Below are 20302 nucleotides of genomic sequence, written 5' to 3'. Positions count from 1 at the left end.
ATGGGCACCAAGAGAAAAGAAGCGCAGTAGAGGACGGCAGAAGACTAGGTGGTGCTATGAAATTATGAAATTCGCGGGTGCTAGTTGGAATCAGTTGGCACAGGACAGGGGTAATTGGAGATTGCAGGGAGAGGCCTTCGTCCTGCAGGGGACATAAAACAGGCTGTTGATGATGATGACGTTGATGATACTGCCTTTACTTTTCTCTGTCTTGATTGATATCACATCAGAGTTCAGACAACACTGAGGCAGCGATGCTACAAGGTTACAGTATTGCAAAAATGGGCTACTACGCGCCAGTATATTCTGCTTGCTGCTTCCACGTGAGTGGAGGCCACCAGTGCATGTATGTGGCATGTGATGATTTTTTTAAATAGAGATCGCAGTGCGAAATTTTTTTCTGAACTTATGAAAGTAATTTATGGTCTTCAATAAAGGCATCCTAAGGTAGTGGAAAAGAAAATGAAAATTAAATTGTGAATTTCATCTAATTGACATTCAGCTGTATTTTTATTCAGCCCTTCAGCAGACTTTGTGTATCTGCCTATAGTAAATAGAGATTAACAGACCACTAGAAAAAAAATGTGTGAAAAAGTGTTGAAGGATGTCAATGTCAGTCAGTAGGTACTGGTCAGTGCAGGTTAGTAGGAAGTCTAGACAACGGTAATAACTGTTCTGATTGATCTGTCATATGTGTTTGGCCTAGGTTACATATATGAACCCTGACAACCAGAGGTACCTGCTGGATTTCAAGGGCTCTCTCATGGTGGCATCTTACGTCAGGCAAGTTCATAGAACTGTTATACCCACTTGCAACAATGCTGTACATAAGAATTTATAATTGCAATTTTTCAGACAATTGTACTTTCACATAATACATATATGTGTAATAAACTGTACTGCTGTATAAACTGGACTGCTGCACTTTTTGATGCGCTCTGAAAGAAATGGGAGAGACAAAAGTACCAAAGAAACTCGCTCAAAACATGCTTCCCAGTTTGTGTGGGTTGTATTGTATCACTATCACATGTTATTGAGGTCATCATTCAGTTACAGCAGATTCCTTTTGAGGTGGGCATGAGTCTATGAACAAGTGCGCTTGAGTTGTGCGCGTCTCCTGCCACTCAAAGACTCTTGTTTGGGCATTTCCCATGTACTGTGTGCAAGCTGGATTGCTTATTGATTGAGAGCATAGTGTGTTTACTAAGATTTACTGAAGGCGAAACCTAGCGTGAGTGTCTATGTGTGGCGTGTGGTAGTTTCACCAATTTCACAGTTAGGCCATCATGAGAACGGTTGGCAACACATTGATTCACGTAACCTTTTATCTCTTGGAATGTTTTACTTTTTTTTTTTGGCATTGAAGTTGATTTGTTGATACACATTCATTATATGGCAGAGGTTACCATTACAAATTTATTAGATCACATTTATATACATAGTAAAAGATGTGAGTGAGGCAGCAACCTGCCAATTAAATAAAAAAAGTTATTCACGATGCTGGCACCTTAGGTGGTGAAAATTTTCTACGGTGCATCGGAGTGCTAGAGCTTCAACACCTTTGACTGAGGAATAGCAAATATTTCTTTCCTGCTGTTCCTTACGGAAAGTGCTGGTTGCATTTTTCTTACTGCACCAATAGGTAACATATAAAACTGTTTTAGAGAAATTTAGTGCACTGTACAGTTGAACCCACTTATAATGATCCCAGATATAACAATCTATCGGTTGTAACGACCACATTTAGGCGCATTTACAATTTTCCGACCCTCCCTGTGGAAACTGCTTCCAGATATAACGCATGTTTTTTAAATAGCCGTACGGTATTTACACGATTATAGGTCGACCACTTTTTTAAAATTTGAAAATCTGAAGTGGGGGGGGGGGGGGTTGACTTACAATCGAAACCAAAACATGGCACCGCCAAAATAAGCGAGGCCAACGGGAGCTACAACGTAGTTACAATTTTATGTTTGCTCTATGGCCCTACCCATAGTTTTCAGCCATCCCGCGGGTTTGTTTGCTTTTTGGAAGGGTTTTTTAACATTTTTGAGAGTTTTACAGTGCACGCATGAGTGCACGCAACACTTATTGGGGGTGTCGATAGTTGATGGAAGCGCCGCTGTTCCCATTCGCGGCGGCACCCTCAGAACGGCGGCGCTTGCGGAAAGTATCGGTATATCGGTAGTTCATGGAAGAGTAGACACCGCTTGCGGGTTTCTGTTTCCCTGTTGTGCTTAGCTTTCTCTATAGTTTGACAAAAGACATTGGTTTGACGCATTTCACTTGACTGCCGGCTACGTGCTACTTCTATGCTTCCTCAGTCGTCATGAGTGCTCCAGGCCCACTAATCATTCGGCACTCGTTCACAGCAGCGTTCAAAAGGGCTGCCATCCTTTACGTTGAAGAAACAAATCACTGCGCAGCGGGCCGCAAGTTCGATGTTTCTGAACGGGTGGTGTGAGAGTGGCGACTGCAGCGAAGTGAAATTTTCACCTGTGACGGCAAGTGAAATATTTCCCACGTGCCGAAGTCTGGACACTTTCCGGAGCTGTAGGCTAAGCTTGTGGCATACTGCGTCACTGAAATGCGTGATCAGTCCCTGCCATTGAAGTGTGATATGGTCATGAAACAAGCCCGGACCTTCGCCTTTTAAGGACCTGCTCCGCCGCGAGTACAATGAGTGGCTGGCGGCAGAAGACCATGAACTTACACCAACTGGACCTGTCAAAAGAGCCTCCCTGACGGCTGCGTGTGGTTGGGAGCATTCGGCGTGGGCTGCTGTTCCACAAGATGTCGTTGTGCGGTCATTTGCCAAATGTGGAATTTCGCTGGACGACGATGCACTGTGGGACCATAGCAGCGATGACGATGGCAGCACTAGTGAAGATGGCGCAAGTGAAGACGAGTAGTCCAGTGACCATGTTAGCTACTAATAAATTTTCGTTATCGAATGCGCCCTCGGGTATGCTCTTTTTTTTCTTTTTTTTTTCCTTTCCTGTCACACGATATGGGGTCGACTTACATTCGAGTCGACTTACAATCGTGTAAATATGGTACTGTTACAACGAAGGCTTCGTATGGTCACGGTAAAAAGAGGGTACATGTGAAGGGCTAAAGCACGCATGTGCGACCAAACTGGGTGTACGCCCTATTCCAGTCCAATCGTGACGATGATACAGCCTTCGAGATAAGCGACCGAGCAACCGCCTCCCATGGATTTTGGAAACCGTGGAGAAGGTCACGTGTTTTCGAGGCATGCCTCCAATGCGAAGTGTCGCATAGAGCATAAACAGCATGTCGCGGGGCTTGCACTGGTGTGTATACAGCGTGTGCGCAGGTGCAATATTGGATGCCATGACACCGTCAGTCTCATTTTTGTAAAGTTGTCCGTGTGGCACCATGTGCATTACTCCTGTTTCAACAATTTGGAACGACTATCTATGTCTTTCTACCATGGGAACAACAGCAGCTCAAGCGTTCCTGTCGATGCGGCCTGAGTTGGCGAAAACGTCGCTCCATGCGCTGCTGCCGCTGCCACCAGGCAAAAGTTGCAAAGGGCCTATGGTTACTACGCTGTTATCAGGAGATCACGGTTCGGCCATAGAATAGTATAGTAAATGTTAAAGAGCGGACATTCCCGTAGGCGCCTGCGGCCGACTTTCGCTTTCTGCGCAGCTACGGGAGTCGGTGAGACGCACCAGCCTCCAAGATGGTTGACGCCGCCGAATCTCGGAGGCCATGGTTTCATTTTCGTTTCTGTTATAACTTTTTTTGTTGTGTGTGACACATAATGTTGCACAAATCGAGTGATTTCATGCAGGTGCTTGTGCCGCTGTTTATATGTTGTGGCAACAAGCACGCAAAAGTGTTTCACTTTATGTTAGTTTCATTTAAATTCATATTTGTTATGTCTCAAGTTGTTAGCCCTGTTAGGATCGGCCTGCAGGGGTACTGCTCTGCAGAACTATCTCAGCCCACTGCAGGTGCTTTGATCGATCTGTGGCGGTGGCGCCCTTCAGAGAACCAGCGAGGACGGCAGCGCTAGCCGACCATGGACTTCCTTTGGAGAACTTGAGACTGCGGCAGCGTTAATCCACCATGTGCCTCGTTCGGAGAATTGGCGACGACAGCAGGGCTGGCCACATTTGGCGCCCCCTGTATTGTTGGTTGATTTGCCGGGTCTTCATGGTCTCTCTGCAGCAAGAAGAGCTTCCCTAACAAAAGGGTGCTTTGCAGTACGTTTTCCTCGGGCCCCAGGATTCGTCACAATCTGCTGACACTCGTGGCGACTACAGGTGAAAGGCAGCTCTTGAATTTAGAGGCGCAAGACAATGGAGAACCGGCGGCCACGCTTTGGTCCGCTCGGGGAATAAGACGCGCCTTTCAAGACGTAAGCCCCGAGTTCTGCGAAGCCCGTCTCACCTCGGAGGGGGCAGTGAAACCTGTGTGGAATGTGGGTGTGTAAACCCCCTTTCTCCTTCCCTCAAAGGCGGGCCAGCTACGATGACTCGAATGTTTTCCTCACCTAGGGATCTAGGGAACACAGAGTGTTTATAAGCAGCTGCTTGTCGCTGCTAGAGTGCTCTGTAATCGTGCTCGTCAGTGTGCTCGTCATCGTGCTCGTGAGCAGTGTGCTCGTGCTCAAGAAGTAGTGTGTTTGGAGCTTCGTGCTTGCATGCTGTATGCTTGTCTTGCGTGCTCCATTTGGGAGCCACGCTAGACTGTCGAATGTATCTCTTGTTTAAAATGTAAATACTGTAAATAAACCCTGTACGCCTAGTTCCTCCCAAGTTCCTCTCTACGACCTACAACTCTTGCAACTGGTGGCAGCGGTGAGATCGTCCGACAACTCTTACAGCCCAACAGTCATGCCAACTGTTAATGAGGAAGCAGAACTTTATTGTGTGTGATATTGTACTTCTAATAATTCACACCAAAAGGACTATCGTAAATAAATGTCATGTTCCTTCAATATCAATAAGCTTGCTGAACAGACAAGAACACGAAAATAGCAGACAACAATTTATTGCAGCAAAATTGTAAGAAAAGTGGCAAATACATGAAAACGGGAAGAAATTGCAAAATGCAAGTAATACGGGTGTCACACGGTGCACTTTCAATCACAATCAAGCTCGATCCGGATTGAATTTCTCGGTCACAATTGGTTCCTTTGCGCAAGCTGCGCGAGGGAGCCAATGGCAGTCAAGAATTTCGATTGGGATCGGGCTTGATCACGATCGGAAGTGGTGATGTGACACCGGTATGATAGGGAATAGTCGGAAATTGATGGCGTGATGGCACTAAACTTCATACAAGAAAAGCAGACACACAAGCACAAGCAGGTTAGTGAGGGCTATTATTCGCCTCAATTTGAGGAGAGAAAGAGTAAAATTGATCATGAAGAAACAGGTAAACCTAGAGGCAGTAAGGGTAAAAGCCGACAAATTCAGGCTGGTACTTGCAAACAAATATGCAGCCCTTAGAACAGAAAGATGATGATGATGACATAGAGGTAATGAATGGAACTGTAACGAGGCTGGCTTCAGAAGTAGCAATTGAAGTGGGAGGCAAGGCACGAAGGCAACCAGTAGGCAAGCTCTCCCAATAACAAAGGACCTAATAAAGAAACAGCAAAGAATGAAATCGTCCAACTCAAGAGATAAGATAGAATTCTCGGAGCTGTCAAAACTGATCAACAAGGCGAAAATAAGTGATATTCGAAATTATAACGCGAGAAAGACTGAAGAATTCGTAAAAAATGGATGCAGCCTGAAATCAGTAAGAAGGAAACTTGGCATAGGACAAACCAAGATGTATGCACTGAAAGATAAGCAGGGTCATATCAACAATCTTGAAGGTATAGTAAAGGCAGCAGAAGAATTCTATACTGACCTGTACAGTACCCAGAGGACTCGGGAGAACTCCATTCGAAACAAGATACAGAAACTCCTCCTATAACTAGAGATCCGGTCAGAAGGGCCTTGCAAGACATGAAACGGGGAAAAGCGGCTGGAGAAGATGGAATAAGAGACGATTTAATCAAAAATGGAGGAGACATAATGCTTGGAAAACTGGTGGCTCTTTATACGGAGTGTCTATCGACTGCAGGGGTCCCAGAGAACTGGAAGAATGCAAACATCATACTAATCCACAAAAAAGGTAGACGTTAAAGAATTGAAAAGTTACAAACCCACTAGCTTACTTCCAGTATTATTTAAAATATTCACCAAGATAATTTCCAATAGAATAAAAGCAGGGGTCCCAGAGAACTGGAAGAATGCAAACATTATACTAATCCACAAAAAAGGTAGACGTTAAAGAATTGAAAAGTTACAAACCCATTAGCTTACTTCCAGTATTATTTAAAATATTCACCAAGATAATTTCCAATAGAATAAGGGCAACACTGGACTTTAATCAACCAAGGGAACAGGCTGGCTTCAGGAAGGAATGCTCAGCAAGGGATCACATCCGTGTCAATAATCAGGTAATCGAGAAATCCGCAGAGTACAATAAGCCTCTTTATATGGTTTCATAGATTAAGGAAATGCATTTGATTCAGTAGAGATACCAGCTGTCATAGAGGCATTACGTAATCAAGGAATACAGGCCGCTTACGTAAATGCCCCCCCCCCTCGAGAAAAGTCCTGGGTACATGGCTGACAGTGTAACATGCCATTGGACCTGAAACAGGAACGTTCTCCAAAGCATCCTTGAACCATGTCAGCACTGTTGTGTCTGCATCCTGAAAGTATTGTGCAGTTGCTTCCTTTTCGGGGCTAGCTGCGGTTCTTGCTGAAGCTTTATAATTGTTTTTTTCTTCGTGATGTGTTCATCAGTGGTACCTGTCCATGCGCTTTGTCACACATGCTTGCTCTTTGGGGCATTTAGTATTTCGTGAAGAATTTTGGTTTTCTTACTGAAAGAAAATTGCCTATGATCCGTTTCACTGAAGCACAAGGCTAATTTGCTGCAGCAGGAGTTCTGGCAGGTACCGTACACTTAGGACGCAATGGTTAGTAATCACAGTGCCCTTGTTCTGCAGGCTTTGTTATTATGATTGTGCAAAGGCTGGTTATAGGTCTTTGCGCAATCATATTGCAGTCAGGAACTCAAACATTTGTACATGTCAGTGCTGAGCCGATACTACATCTCTTGTGCATTCTACGAGTAGCTTACAGTGACTAACGGTATTTAAATATTAAAATTTAGTTTTCTGTGTTTGCAGGCTGCTGTTGCTGTGCCAGTCAAGCCTGATAGTACACCCAGTTCTGAATGAGCCTGCTGCAGGAGCTGGTGGCAGCAAAGCAGGCGAAGGCCAGATCACCTCAGTAGTCTTGCAGAGCTTGCGAGGACCTGGCGCCGTTTTTTTCTCCTGCCTGTTATCTGTTCTGCGTGTGCTGTTGAATATGACACACGAGAGCCGTGAGTGTACCGCATATGCTACCCTTGTCTTTCTCTTTATGGTGGCTTTCTAAGCCATCATTGCTCCTGGAAGTGTGGTGGTTTCTTTTGTGTGCATGTATGTTAATGCCGATACAGTCTGACCTCGATATGACAAATACTGGCATAACAAATTAAACTTAAAATTTGGTTGGCCATGTTTTTATTTTATGAGCACAATTGCTGACGAATAATTTGGACACAGTGGGGACTGCATAAAAGTTCAAATAATTGCGAGTTTGAAATATCAAATTTGCCAGACAGTGAGAAACACTAGTAGCCCCTCAAAAAATTTCAGAAGCATTGCTATGCGCAGATATGCTTGCATGCTCCTTGGTCACCCTGTATTTTAACTATTGTCACGCTGTCACTACAGATAGACGAAAGGATGATTGATGCGTGCACCAAATCTCCATTCTCCAGAGGTCGACTGTACTCCCATAGCTTAATGATCACAGGTTTCTTCACAACAGTCGCAGTCCAGCACTTCTCTTGCTTCATTGTTGCCCTCCTTGGTGCAGATACTGAGGGTTGAGTTCGTGCCAATTGAAGCTACTTCATGATTCTGAGTGACAAAAATTCGTAGCAGCAGCCAAAGAAGTTGCCCAAAACTGTATTGATATTTAATGCATAAAGTAACTAACGCTGCATACTACCTAAAGTACTAAACTCTATGTGCATGAAACGCATGACAAATCTCAAATGCAGCCTTTACAACTTGGTGGCCTGGCTTGTTGTTTGTCTCATGGTTTTGGGCATGTTGTGTGTTCTGGATCAGCTGGGCTTCACTACTTTTTGATTTTAGGAGGCTCCAGTGACAAAAAATACCTCTTTTGGCAGCTGAATTAGCATGCAGTCGTGCAGACAGAGTCCGAATTATTGAATGGTGCGATTTAAGGCATCCCAAATTTTGGTTGCCCTTATACTTTATGTTTATGGGCTGAGTGATGGGGCTGTGAATAAACGGAGTAATTGAGCTTGTACGAATTATCGGTTGGGGACAATGTCCTCTGGCTGTAAATGAACCAAAAATGCAGGATCTGACATTTATCAGTTACAGCGATGCTTTCATTTTTAATGAAGTTGAAAATACAGGAGGTTTTTCTTTGTGGCTACACCAAATTTGTTTAATAGTTCAATATTGTGAGAGCTTGTTGGGCATGGGGACGTGATGCTGCCGCAAGGGTCGATGGGAAGGAGAGTGGCAGAAGGAGGCAACGGACAGTAGCGAGTCAGTGGAAATTGTGCGTGTTATGTTGTGTGTGTAGATAGAGATGTGGGAGCGTGATTGTTGAACGGTGGCACTGAAATGACTGGACTTGGGGACACTATGTTGTGACAAATGGTGAGTTGAGACAAGTGAGTCTAATAAAATAAATCACAGTGTGTTCACTTAACTAAGTTGCATTAACTAGCTTTAAAAAAAAATGAAATAAACATTGCCTTGCGAGAGCCACATGAACAAATATTTCACATTCAAAGTGAAACTTGGAGAAAGAGTGCTTGTAATGTTGACCTCACTGCCGCTTGCCTTTCATCGTGTTGCCACTGTTACCAATGGCATGACCCCATGGGTTGGCCTTTCTGCCTCCCGGCCTGCCTGCTTTCTTTTTTATCAACTTTTTTCCTTTTTCTTTTTCCAGTGGCAAGCAGTTAAGAGCTTTAATGCTAGTAGTGTTAATGCTTACGGAAACCTTGATGCTGCACAGAAAGTATGCATGAGGGGATGATTGTGCAGGTTTAGCGCATCACTGGCATCACAACATTGCGCTGCCACTGAAAGAAAGAAGATAGTAATGACGATGTTCAAGGCACCTCCTCGCAACGCCATACCAGTAGTGCCAGTGCCAGCGTGATAAAATGTGGAGTCATGAGATCGGCACGTCATAGGCACTTTTTTTTTTTCTATTAAGTTTCGCTTTCATTGGGCTTTTGAATATGAAATATTTTTTCGCATAGGTGTTACAGGAACTTGTGTAAGGAAAGTTTTATTGCTAATTAGCTTTGGTCACCTAAGATCAATAATTTAAAAGATAATTAATGTAACTTTGTTAATTATGCAGGTAACTGCGTGAGTTAATTTTGGTGCAGCTTGTGGCCCACACTGGGGCAACACTATCGGGAAAAGCGCCGGCAGCAGGAGCGAATGCTTCATCTGCCTCTCGCTTCAGTGGGTTACCGGAACTCGAGATTACGCAACCTCCAACACTAAATGTGCGGTAAGACAGCTTACATTGTGCCACGCCATCTCGGTGCACCCGCTCTTTACACACGCGGCAGATTAGCTCTAAAGCAGGGTGCGCAGGTGCGTATGCGCTCAGCCATGTGTAATTATGGCCAATACGCGCCCGAGAAATCAAGGCGCACACCAACTTACCCACACTTTGACCCCTCGTGCGCACTTGATCGAGTTACCGCGAGTGAGCTCCCTTCCCCCTCTCTCCCTTTGCTCGCAAGGGAAGGCGGCACTCTTTAAGCCACCATCTTTCTTGTCTCACCCTCGCACACTTTCACTCGCACCTAAAGCACACGGTGCGTGGGGCGCGATAGGATTTTTTAAGGCGTAAGCCTTTAGTGGCTCATGAGTGTTCGGGCTCAATCCGTGGTGGACGCATGAAAGCAGTGATCACCAGCAAGGGGAGCAAGGAGAGGAGGTGACATGCCAGTAGCGCTGTGCGAGTGAATGCGTGGGAGAGCGCAGACATGCGCGTGGGGGTGCACGCACATTGGCGATAAACCTTGCAGCCATATGGCTGTGATTGCAACCTATGCTTGCGGCCACGGCGGTGTCCGTTCACAGAACAGTTCAGACAACAGCTACAGAGGCATTCATAGATAGGCTTTTGCCTATCGCAGTTTAGCTCAGCAAAGTGCCCATACATTATTACAGTATCGCACTTTATATGGAATGCGATGCAGCTCCACTTTGGCTGCTCAGCGTGCAATTTGAGAGGTGCATGTGCAAGCAGCCGCTTATAATTCAATCATCTGACAATCTGCATCGGTGAAAGTTTCAGTTCATTGTCTCAGCATTCCTTTGCGCCGGCCTGGAAATTTCATTTGACAATGAAACCTCGTTAAACCATACTTGGCTGCAGCTCGGAAAAAGTACGTACTAGACGGTAGTATTGCTTAACTGAAATAGCATGAGATCACCCACTTGTCAAAAACGGAACTCAAAGAGAGTGAGATGAAAGAGCAAAAACATGCAGTATTTATTCGCTTCATGCGACAAAAGTTTGTTGTGTTCATTTGATGCTGCGGCAGCCTAGCAGCGATGACAGCAGCCTCAAACTTACTTAAATTGCGAGCCAGCTTTTCAGCCAGTCATCTCTTCCCGGCAAACACTCGCATGGCAGATTTCTCGTTGGTGTTGCATACTGTATTTACACAATTGTAAGTCAACCCCACCATATCGCGCGTGACAGGGGAAAAAAAAGAAAAGCATACCCGAGGGCGCATTCGATAGCAAAAATTTATTAGTAGCTGGCATGGTCACTGGACTACTCGTCTTCACTTGCGCCATCTTCACTAGTGCTGCCATCATCATTGCTGCTACAGTCCCATAGTGCGTTGTTGTCCAGTGAAATTCCGCATTTGGCAAATGACCACACCACGACATCTTGTGGAACAGCAGCCCACGCCGAATGCACCCAACCACGTGCTGCCAGGGAGGCTCTTTTGACAGGTCCGGTTGGCATAAGTTCATGGTCTTTTGCCACCAGCCACTTGTTGTACTCACAGCGGAGCACGTCTTTAAAAGGCGAAGATCCAGACTTTTTTCATGACCATGTCGCACTTCACTGGCAGGGACCGATCATGCATTTCAGCGACATGTGCCGCAAGCTTGGCCTACAGCTCTGGAAAGCGGCCAGACTTCGGCACGTGGGAAATTTCTCGCTTGCCGTCACAGGTGAAAATTTCGCTTCGCTGCAGTCGCCACTCTTACACCACCCGTTCAGAAACATCGAACTTGTGGCCCGCTGCGCAGTGATTTGTTTCTTCGGCGTAAAGGATGGCAGCTCTCTTGAACGCTGCTGGGAACGAGCACCGAATGTTTAGCAGGCCTGGAGCTTTCGTGACGACTGAGGAAGCATGGGAGTAGCATGTAGCTGGCAGTCATGCCGACAGTCAAGTCTAACACATCAAACCAATGCCTTTGGTCAGACTAAGAGCTACAGGCAAAGAGAAACACGTGAGCAGTGTCTGCTCTTCCAAGAACTACCGATACTCCCCGCAAGCGCCGCCATTCTGAGGGTGCCACCGCGAATGGAACAGGGTGCTTCCATGAAATATCAACACCCCCCCATGAGTGTTGTGTGCACTGTAAGACTCTCAAGAATGTTGAAAAGCCCTTCTGAAAAGCGAACAAATATGTGGGATAGCGAAAAGCTACAGGCAGAGCCATAGAGCAGACATAAAATTGTAACTACGTTGTAGCTCCCATTGGTCTCACTTTTTTGGCGGTGCCATGTTTTGGTTTCGACTGTATGTATACCCCCTCCCTCCCCCCCCCCCTGCCTTTCAGATATTCAAATGTAACAAAGCAGGTCGACTTACAATCGTGTAAATACGGTATTTTCCGTGCATGGGTGTGGTAGTGCTGCAGAAGTCGCGGGGCGCTTTTTTCATTGTGGGGCACTGTTCTCGTCACAACGATTGCATTTATGAGGCTGACGTAACGCGCAGCTTCTACCAATATCGGGCCTGAATCACCTGTGCTGTTGCTTTCCGTGTCGTCCTCATCACTGTCGTTAGGTGACACCGGCAACAGAGTGAACGATGGTGAAAAGTCCAACCTTGTAGCCGTCATCTTTTCGCAGTTGCGACAGTGCTGCCGAGCAACTCCTTCGCATTCCAAATGCCATACACTGTAGTGAATAGTAGATTGCTGTCACATGCCAGCGCCGACTTCTTCGTGCCACGTTCGATAGCATGAACAATGTCCAATTTTTCTTCTATGCTGAGCGCCCAGTGCTTTTTATCCGAGCTTCGGCATGATGCGAGTCCTTGCTTGCACAACGCCAAAATGATGTTGATGTTGACGAGGCTTCACATGCAAATGCACAGGGCACTTGGAGGCCGTTGTTCCCATCTCTGAGGCTCGTTGTTCCGTGGCATCATCGGCGGCGCTCTTCCCGTTGATGTTCCAGTCTTGTGAAATTGCCAAGAAAATGCAATTAGGAAAAGACAAAGTTGGATATACTATCTGTCATGGCATCGCGCCATTCTTCCGAAAAAAGCTGCTATCAGCTCTTGCTGAAGTACCGTACATAGCTGTAGCATTCGATGAGTCACTAAACAAAGTAGCGCAGAAAGAACAAATGGATGTGCTGGTCAGATACTGCGATTCGGCTGACGCTACTGTAAAAACTCGATACCTGACTTCATGTTTTCTCGGCCACACCTGTTCCGAAGACCTGACACTTGCTTTCAAGAAAGCCACAGGGGACATAAAGCCTCAGATATTGCAAGTGTCAATGGATGGTCCAAATGTAAACTTCAAGTTTCTTAGATCCCTTAAGGAGGAACTCACTTGTCACGACAGTCGACAAATCCTGGAAATTGGAAGCTGTGGCCTACATGTGGTTTATGGTGCCTTCAAAACAGGTCATGCAGCAACTGGCTGGAATTTGGTAGTATTTCTGCGGAGTATTTATAACCTGGGCCAGTTGGTACATACTTGAACGAAAAAACCAGTCAAAAACACAAAGGACAAGAGGAGAAGTTCACATCACAACGACTGGACGAACATTTAGAAAGACGCCCAGGGAAGAAGAAATGCTTTGCAGAAGGGTTGAAATCTGGGCCAGTTGGTACATACTTGAACGAAAAAACCAGTCAAAAACACAAAGGACAAGAGGAGAAGTTCACATCACAACGACTGGACGAACATTTAGAAAGACGCCCAGGGAAGAAGAAATGCTTTGCAGAAGGGTTGAAATCTGGGCCAGTTGGTACATACTTGAACGAAAAACCCTTCAACCCTTCTGCAAGATTTCAACCCTTCTGCAAAGCATTTCTTCTTCCCTGGGCGTCTTTCTAAATGTTCGCCCAGTCGTTGTGATGTGAACTTCTCCTCTTGTCCTTTGTGTTTTTGACTGGTTTTTTCATTCAAGTATGTACCAACTGGCCCAGATTTCAACCCTTCTGCAAAGCATTTCTTCTTCCCTGGGCGTCTTTCTAAATGTTCGTCCAGTCGTTGTGATGTAAACTTCTCCTCTTGTCCTTTGTGTTTTTGACTGGTTTTTTCGTTCAAGTATGTACCAACTGGCCCAGATTTCAACCCTTCTGCAAAGCATTTCTTCTTCCCTGGGCGTCTTTCTAAATGTTCGTCCAGTCGTTGTGATGTGAACTTCTCCTCTTGTCCTTTGTGTTTTTGACTGGTTTTTTCGTTCAAGTATGTACCAACTGGCCCAGATTTCAACCCTTCTGCAAAGCATTTCTTCTTCCCTGGGTGTCTTTCTAAATGTTCGTCCAGTCGTTGTGATGTGAACTTCTCCTCTTGTCCTTTGTGTTTTTGACTGGTTTTTTCGTTCAAGTATGTACCAACTGGCCCAGATTTCAACCCTTCTGCAAAGCATTTCTTCTTCCCTGGGCGTCTTTCTAAATGTTCGTCCAGTCGTTGTGATGTGAACTTCTCCTCTTGTCCTTTGTGTTTTTGACTGGTTTTTTCGTTCAAGTATGTACCAACTGGCCCAGATTTCAACCCTTCTGCAAAGCATTTCTTCTTCCCTGGGCGTCTTTCTAAATGTTCGTCCAGTCGTTGTGATGTGAACTTCTCCTCTTGTCCTTTGTGTTTTTGACTGGTTTTTTCGTTCAAGTATGTACCAACTGGCCCAGATTTCAACCCTTCTGCAAAGCATTTCTTCTTCCCTGGGCGTCTTTCTAAATGTTCGTCCAGTAGTTGTGATGTGAACTTCTCCTCTTGTCCTTTGTGTTTTTGACTGGTTTTTTCGTTCAAGTATGTACCAACTGGCCCAGATTTCAACCCTTCTGCAAAGCATTTCTTCTTCCCTGGGCGTCTTTCTAAATGTTCGTCCAGTCGTTGTGATGTGAACTTCTCCTCTTGTCCTTTGTGTTTTTGACTGGTTTTTTCGTTCAAATATTTATAACCTTTTCAAGTGTCTTCCAGCACGCCGCGCTGATTACATTCGCATCACAGCAAGCACGTCGTTTCCGCTCAAATTCTGTGCGGTTCGATGGCTTGAAAACAGTATGGTGATTTCAAGAGCTCTTCAAGTACTGCCACACTTAATAAAATACGTGGAGTGTTCAGCTAAAGACAAGAGCAAGCCAAAGTGCACTAGCTACACCACAGTTGAGACGCTAGTAGCTGACACGATGCTGCCGGCAAAACTGGCTTTCATGCTATCAGTTGCTGAGGAATTGAAGCCATTCCTGAGCGAATTTCAAACGGACGAACCAATGGTCCCCTTCATTGCCATAGCATTGGAGGCTGTCCTACGATCACTGTTGGGAAGGATCTTTAAGCAAGAAATTTTGTGCGCCGCTGACACGCCGTTCAAGTTACTTAAAATAGATTTGGAGAAGCCCGAGAACATCGTTTTTGTCAACGCTTTTGATGTTGGTTTTGCTGCCAAGAGTGAACTTCGAAAAGCTGCAAAACCATCTCAACTTGCACTGCTTACATTCAAGAAGGAATGCATTTCTTTTTTGAAGGTGTGCTCGCAGAAGATTATGGAGAGATCGCTTCTAAAATACAGGCTAACAACAGGAGTGAGTTGCCTGGATCCAGTCTGCGCCTTGTCAGTGGAGGTTGGCAAAAAACGACTAGCGATTGCGCTGGAAATACTCAGAGCACCGGTGGCTGACCGGCTTAGAAGCAGAACGGACGCGCCGATCCTATGCGCAAGTCTGTTCGCTGAGCTCTGCACAGCTACTTCTGAAGAACTTCGATAGGACGGCACAGAAACTGGACACCTTGTGGTTTGAGCTGTGCTCACAGAACCATAAGGAGTTGCTTATCTTTGTCAAGATCATCCTCGCCATGTCCCATGGCAATGCTGCTTTCGAAAGAGGTTTTTCTGTAAATAAAGAATGCCTCATAGAGAACCTGAACGTAGAATCTCTCATTGCGCAGAGAATAGTGTATGATGGAGTTTCAGCAGCAGCTGGTGTAGCCAATGTTGACATTACAGACAGTATGGTGGAAATGGTGCGTGGCGCAAGTATTCGATGGAAGGAGGAGCTCAAGAAAAAGAAGCAAGACAGGCTGGATGCATCTGAGGCTGAACAAAACAGGAAAAGGGCGTCCACCCGCATCAAGGAACTCCAACAAAAGAAGCAAAGGCTCATCACTGAAGCACAGAATGAGGCTTCTCTTCTCCAGGAAGAAATTGACGCTTTAAAGTGAATAAATGCGCTCATAATCTCGCTTTGGCACTGCAATAAACTGTTTTGTGAGTGGAATCGTCTATGTGAATTGTGCCTCTGTTCGACTCTCAAACCTTCTTCTTTAAAATTCAGGGAATTTTTATTGGAATTATCAGGGAAAACCTGGAAAATTCAGGGAATATCTATTAAGTAATTTAGTAGACACCATGGTCATCTTCCGACTCAGAGTCATCATCCAGCGGTGCAGCAGAAACCTGACGAATGATCTTGCCGTCGTCGAGTTCTGCGCATGTCAATACAGCAGTGTCAGCACCTATGAAACTGTCAAATGAGATGGTGTCCGGAATCGCAATGCAACCACTGCGCAGGTCTCGGCAGAACATTTTCCGCATTTGGTGCAGTCTGCGCGGGCACTGTCGGCGCCATTAGACCCTTGACGCTATGTTTACGTATGCCGCTTTGGATCACCGAAACCTCGACACAGCACACAAAGCAAACACCACCGTGCCAACACCAGTTGCACAAACGAAAAACGCGGCCTGCTCGCAGCGTCTTGTGCGAAAAAACAAATCAGCTGCTGGATTGTCTTGACATGGCTTACTAAGCTGAAACCGGAACTGCTGCAGAGCCACTCTATCTAACCAGGCAGAAACGATGATGATGAGCGGGGATTTCCAGTACCGTCACTTCGTGGGGCTGCCATATGGGGCAACAAGGAAGCTCCGTTCAAAACAAAAATGGCGTTCTGCAAGTCGAACCATGCACTGGTCAGAGTCGGTGCATGGTGCTCTCGACCGAGTTGGCTCAAGGAGTGTCCGAAAAATCAGACGAGAGGTTGCAAGGTGTCCAAACTTTCGGCAGTTGTTATACATTATGGTCTATGGGGAGAATGGCGGTGCCGCGAGGCTGACCGAATAATCAGGCATGTCCGAATTGTGGGAGTCCGGAAAATCGGTCAGTGACTGTATTCGGCAGTCACAGGCAGCGATCTTACACGCAGCTCCCGGATGAACTCCGCAACCTTGTCTTTCAGTTCTGCGGTCCGCGCTGCGCTCCGCCCATGAAATGACGTTTTCTTTTGGTTGCTGCAAGTTGTAATACGTTGCTTTTGCCTCCGCCACTACCGAATACTCCAAGTTCGCCGTGTGCCGCCAGGTTGCCGTGGGCTTCCGTGCACTCAATCGCCTTTTTCTTGAAGGCGATGGTGAATTGACGTTGGCTTCCGCTCATTTTGAAACAAAATGTAAAAACGCAGCCTTTAACCAATATAACTTTGTGACAATGGAAACGCAAAATACCGGTGCCACAATGTCGCCACGCCGCGCTGCTGCTGATGGCGATGGCGAAGGCGGCTGTTTACTTCATCCGCCCATTGTCGGAAGACTTCCGTAGGTTTTCCGCCAATGTCCGGTATATAAGACGAGGGTCGACTTTTCGCGATGGTTTTTTGAAAAAAAATTCGACCTATATTCTGGTTTTTATGGTACTCCTTTGAAGGCAGAACAATGGGCGGCTTTCACAATTCGCAAGGCAGGCTGTTGACATCGCTCTCACTTCTCAGCATTGCTGGAAGAGGGACTCTACTTTTTTAGTGGCTGCTCGGATCGAAAAATTCTGCTTACTAAATATCTATGCATTTTTGGAAGTAACCGCTGCAGATGTAAATACTACCGAGGGTAAGCTTTGCATTGCGCCATAAAAAGCTAGGTCCTTAAATATTGGTTGTAAGTCCCTTTAAAACAATTTTCAATCACAGCCGGACACGTCGCAACTCATGCGGCGGCCAGCATCTCAAGCACCATGAACAAGTCCATCTTAGTACAGCAGCACATTCAGCAGCAGACGCTGAATCAACCTCTGTTTGTAGTCGCATCTTGCGCTGTGAATGCCGCCTTGGTCAAGCGGCTGCAGCATAGAAGTGCAATTTGGTGGGGAAAAAAACAAAACACACATTTCCAAGCTCCACCTCATCAACCATTTCTGAGCGCACCCAAAATTGAGGCCTTGTTTTTCACATTTGTAGACAAACTTCACATAGTTCCGATTTCGTCAACAATCTTATCTTATTCCTGCCCTTTTCAACCAGGGCAATAATTGTAGCCTTATCTTGTAGCGTCAAAAACTTTCCGCTTTTTTGGCTGGGAAGCGGCATCTTGGCAGGCTGGCAAAGCAGACGGTCTGATTGCCACAAACACACAGCTGACCCACCCTAGCACCAACCGCGCACACCGACCGCACTGCGCACACATGATCTTGCGTGCAGTACACAAAGCACAAGGCCCATCAAAAGTGTTATTGGCATCTTCATGTGTGGACGTAGACTTGGCTTATCAGCAATTATAGATCAGCATGCTATACACAGGCGGTTCCGCTCCGCATTAGCCTGTGCCATGATGGCCCACAGGATATAAATGTGCCCACTGCGAGGTTGCCTCTGCTTTATTATGTATTCCTTTTCTTTCTTTTTTTAAATTTATATTACATTTCCAGTCAGGACACAGTGCAGTACTCACCTGTTTCAAAGGATCATCATCATCACTGTTGCCTGTTGCCAGGTGCAACTGTAATGCTGGTGGCTTTTTTTGTTTTGTTTTGTTTTTTGTTTTCGTGGCCGGTGGCCGCCACGCAAGTGTACTGTGGTGGTAGCTTATGCAACTTAATGGCACAACCAGTGCATTTGAGCAGTTTTTGGACACTTAGCATTACGTGAGTACGTAATATGCAGATTGCCATTTCAGAAAATTTCGTTAATGCGAGATTGCTGTCAAAAAGTTTCGTTGCTGCGAGAATTTCGTTCCCTCAGGATTTTCTTATCGCGGGTGTACAATACCTCGTTGAAATAAAGCATGGCCAACTAAATTTTATATTTGCTTCATTATATCCATGTTCGTAGTACCTAAGTTTGATTATTTATTTCTAATGCCCTATTTATGCTTTTAATAAAGCATGCGTCATAATGGGCAGTGTAATGATAGAAACTTGCTAATATTCTCAATACTTGGATGTGATCATTGCTTTATATTAAATGTAATCGTGAAAAAGACAGTTCATTATTTGCAAAGTATTTGATATTCAATTTGTGATCCACTTCTGGCACTATTTGACTATTGTTCATGGTCAATTCCACTTTTGTCAAAAATTATTTGCATACCCCTAATTTATTAATCTATTTATAAAATTATTTGCATACCCCACAAACAGATTTGTGTCCGCATTAAAGCACATCAACCCGCACAGTGAAAGAGAATAGCTGTTGTTATGGTTATTTTATGCGAAGCATATTACGAGGGCTCAACCCAGCTCCTCAGGCGCGGTGGTGTCGCCTTGAATACCACGTGACACCGTGACATCACGACAGAGGAGAAGTGGCTTTGGCTCAACTCTTGCAAGATGGGCTGGGTGGGAATCGAACCAGGGTCTCCGGAGTGTGAGACGGAGACGCTACCACTGAGCCACGAGTACGATGCTTCAAAGCGGTACAAAAGCGCCTCTAGTGAATGCGGTGTTGCCTTAGAAACGAGCTGTTTCTAAGGCTCAGGCGTGCGTCGCTTGCTCAGGCGCACATTTCGTTGCCGCGCCGAACGCTGCGTTGCTCGACGCTCACCGCGTCCAATGCGGGGCATCCAAGGCGAAGCAGAGTAACGCATGAGTTGTTTCTTCGTCTAGCCGAACCAAATATAGCCAAGCAACAGCAGTTCACCAAGCTAAACAGTGGTTCAACAACTAAAATAAAGGCTAGTATGCTTCGCATCCTGGGCTTAACCTTACCTAAGCCACAGCCATTTTTTTAATACTTATCTCGTAGTTACTGTCAAAATTAAATGTGCATTTAATACTACAGCTCAGGTGGCCAAATAACAACAATCGTGAAAAGGGAATTGAGTGAACTGCAGGGGCTCTTTATAGTCACTCTGGCTTTTATGGAAACTACCTCATATGTTCTGAAGAGCTTACTAATGCAAAACTATCTTTTTCGAAATGCCTTCAAAACTTATTTTATTTATAGTCCTTGGGGAACCGAAAGAACCTCATGGAACTGATGATGATTATTATTTATTGGCATCCACTTTGAAATGGGGCGGTGACAAACAGTCTTGAATAAAAAGCTATTGTGACTTGCATTTACACACAGCTGCATAAGATGTATTACACAGCGCCATGATCCTATATATTATTTCCGGAATCTTCCGTTTCTTGCCACCTCGCAAACTAAAAAAGATTGCAATATTGTTGGTGTTGGTAGGGGGCAGGCATTGCCCGTAGTACCAACTCTCATCACCAAAGCAAAGTACGAGCTATGATCAGAGATAATAGTGACAGATACTGGCAACTTATTTTCATGTTTTAGACATGCATGCTGAAACTTAACAAAAAGCAGTAAAAAGTGCAAGAAAAAACAGGACGTATAAATTATATTTCATTTTTATAACTTGTGATTAGAAAAAACAAGAACCACACATATTTCATTCCTACATTAAATACCTTCTTAAATGCCATG

At 45.3% G+C, this 20302-nt stretch overlaps 1 protein-coding gene across 2 annotated transcripts in view; it reads left to right on the top strand.

The window, feature by feature from the left end:
* The window catches only part of wapl (wings apart-like), a 120939-nt gene that overhangs the window by 61241 nt on the left and 39396 nt on the right, over positions 1 to 20302 (top strand). The window contains exons 11-13 of one of the 2 annotated variants that reach the window (XM_065451113.1): positions 707 to 783; positions 7232 to 7428; positions 9510 to 9641. In XM_065451113.1, coding sequence (XP_065307185.1) covers positions 707 to 783; positions 7232 to 7428; positions 9510 to 9526 — 291 coding nt within the window. In that variant the 3' untranslated portion in view covers positions 9527 to 9641. Of the gene's footprint in view, positions 1 to 706; positions 784 to 7231; positions 7429 to 9509; positions 9642 to 20302 lie in introns of those variants that run through there. The other variant, XM_065451112.1, reaches the window with a different exon arrangement.

This window comes from Dermacentor albipictus, chromosome 1, assembly GCF_038994185.2.
Source record: "Dermacentor albipictus isolate Rhodes 1998 colony chromosome 1, USDA_Dalb.pri_finalv2, whole genome shotgun sequence".
In the NCBI taxonomy this organism is placed as follows: Eukaryota; Metazoa; Arthropoda; class Arachnida; order Ixodida; family Ixodidae; genus Dermacentor; species Dermacentor albipictus.
Note: the sequence above shows the minus strand (reverse complement) of the source record. Positions and strands in the feature narration are given on the sequence as shown.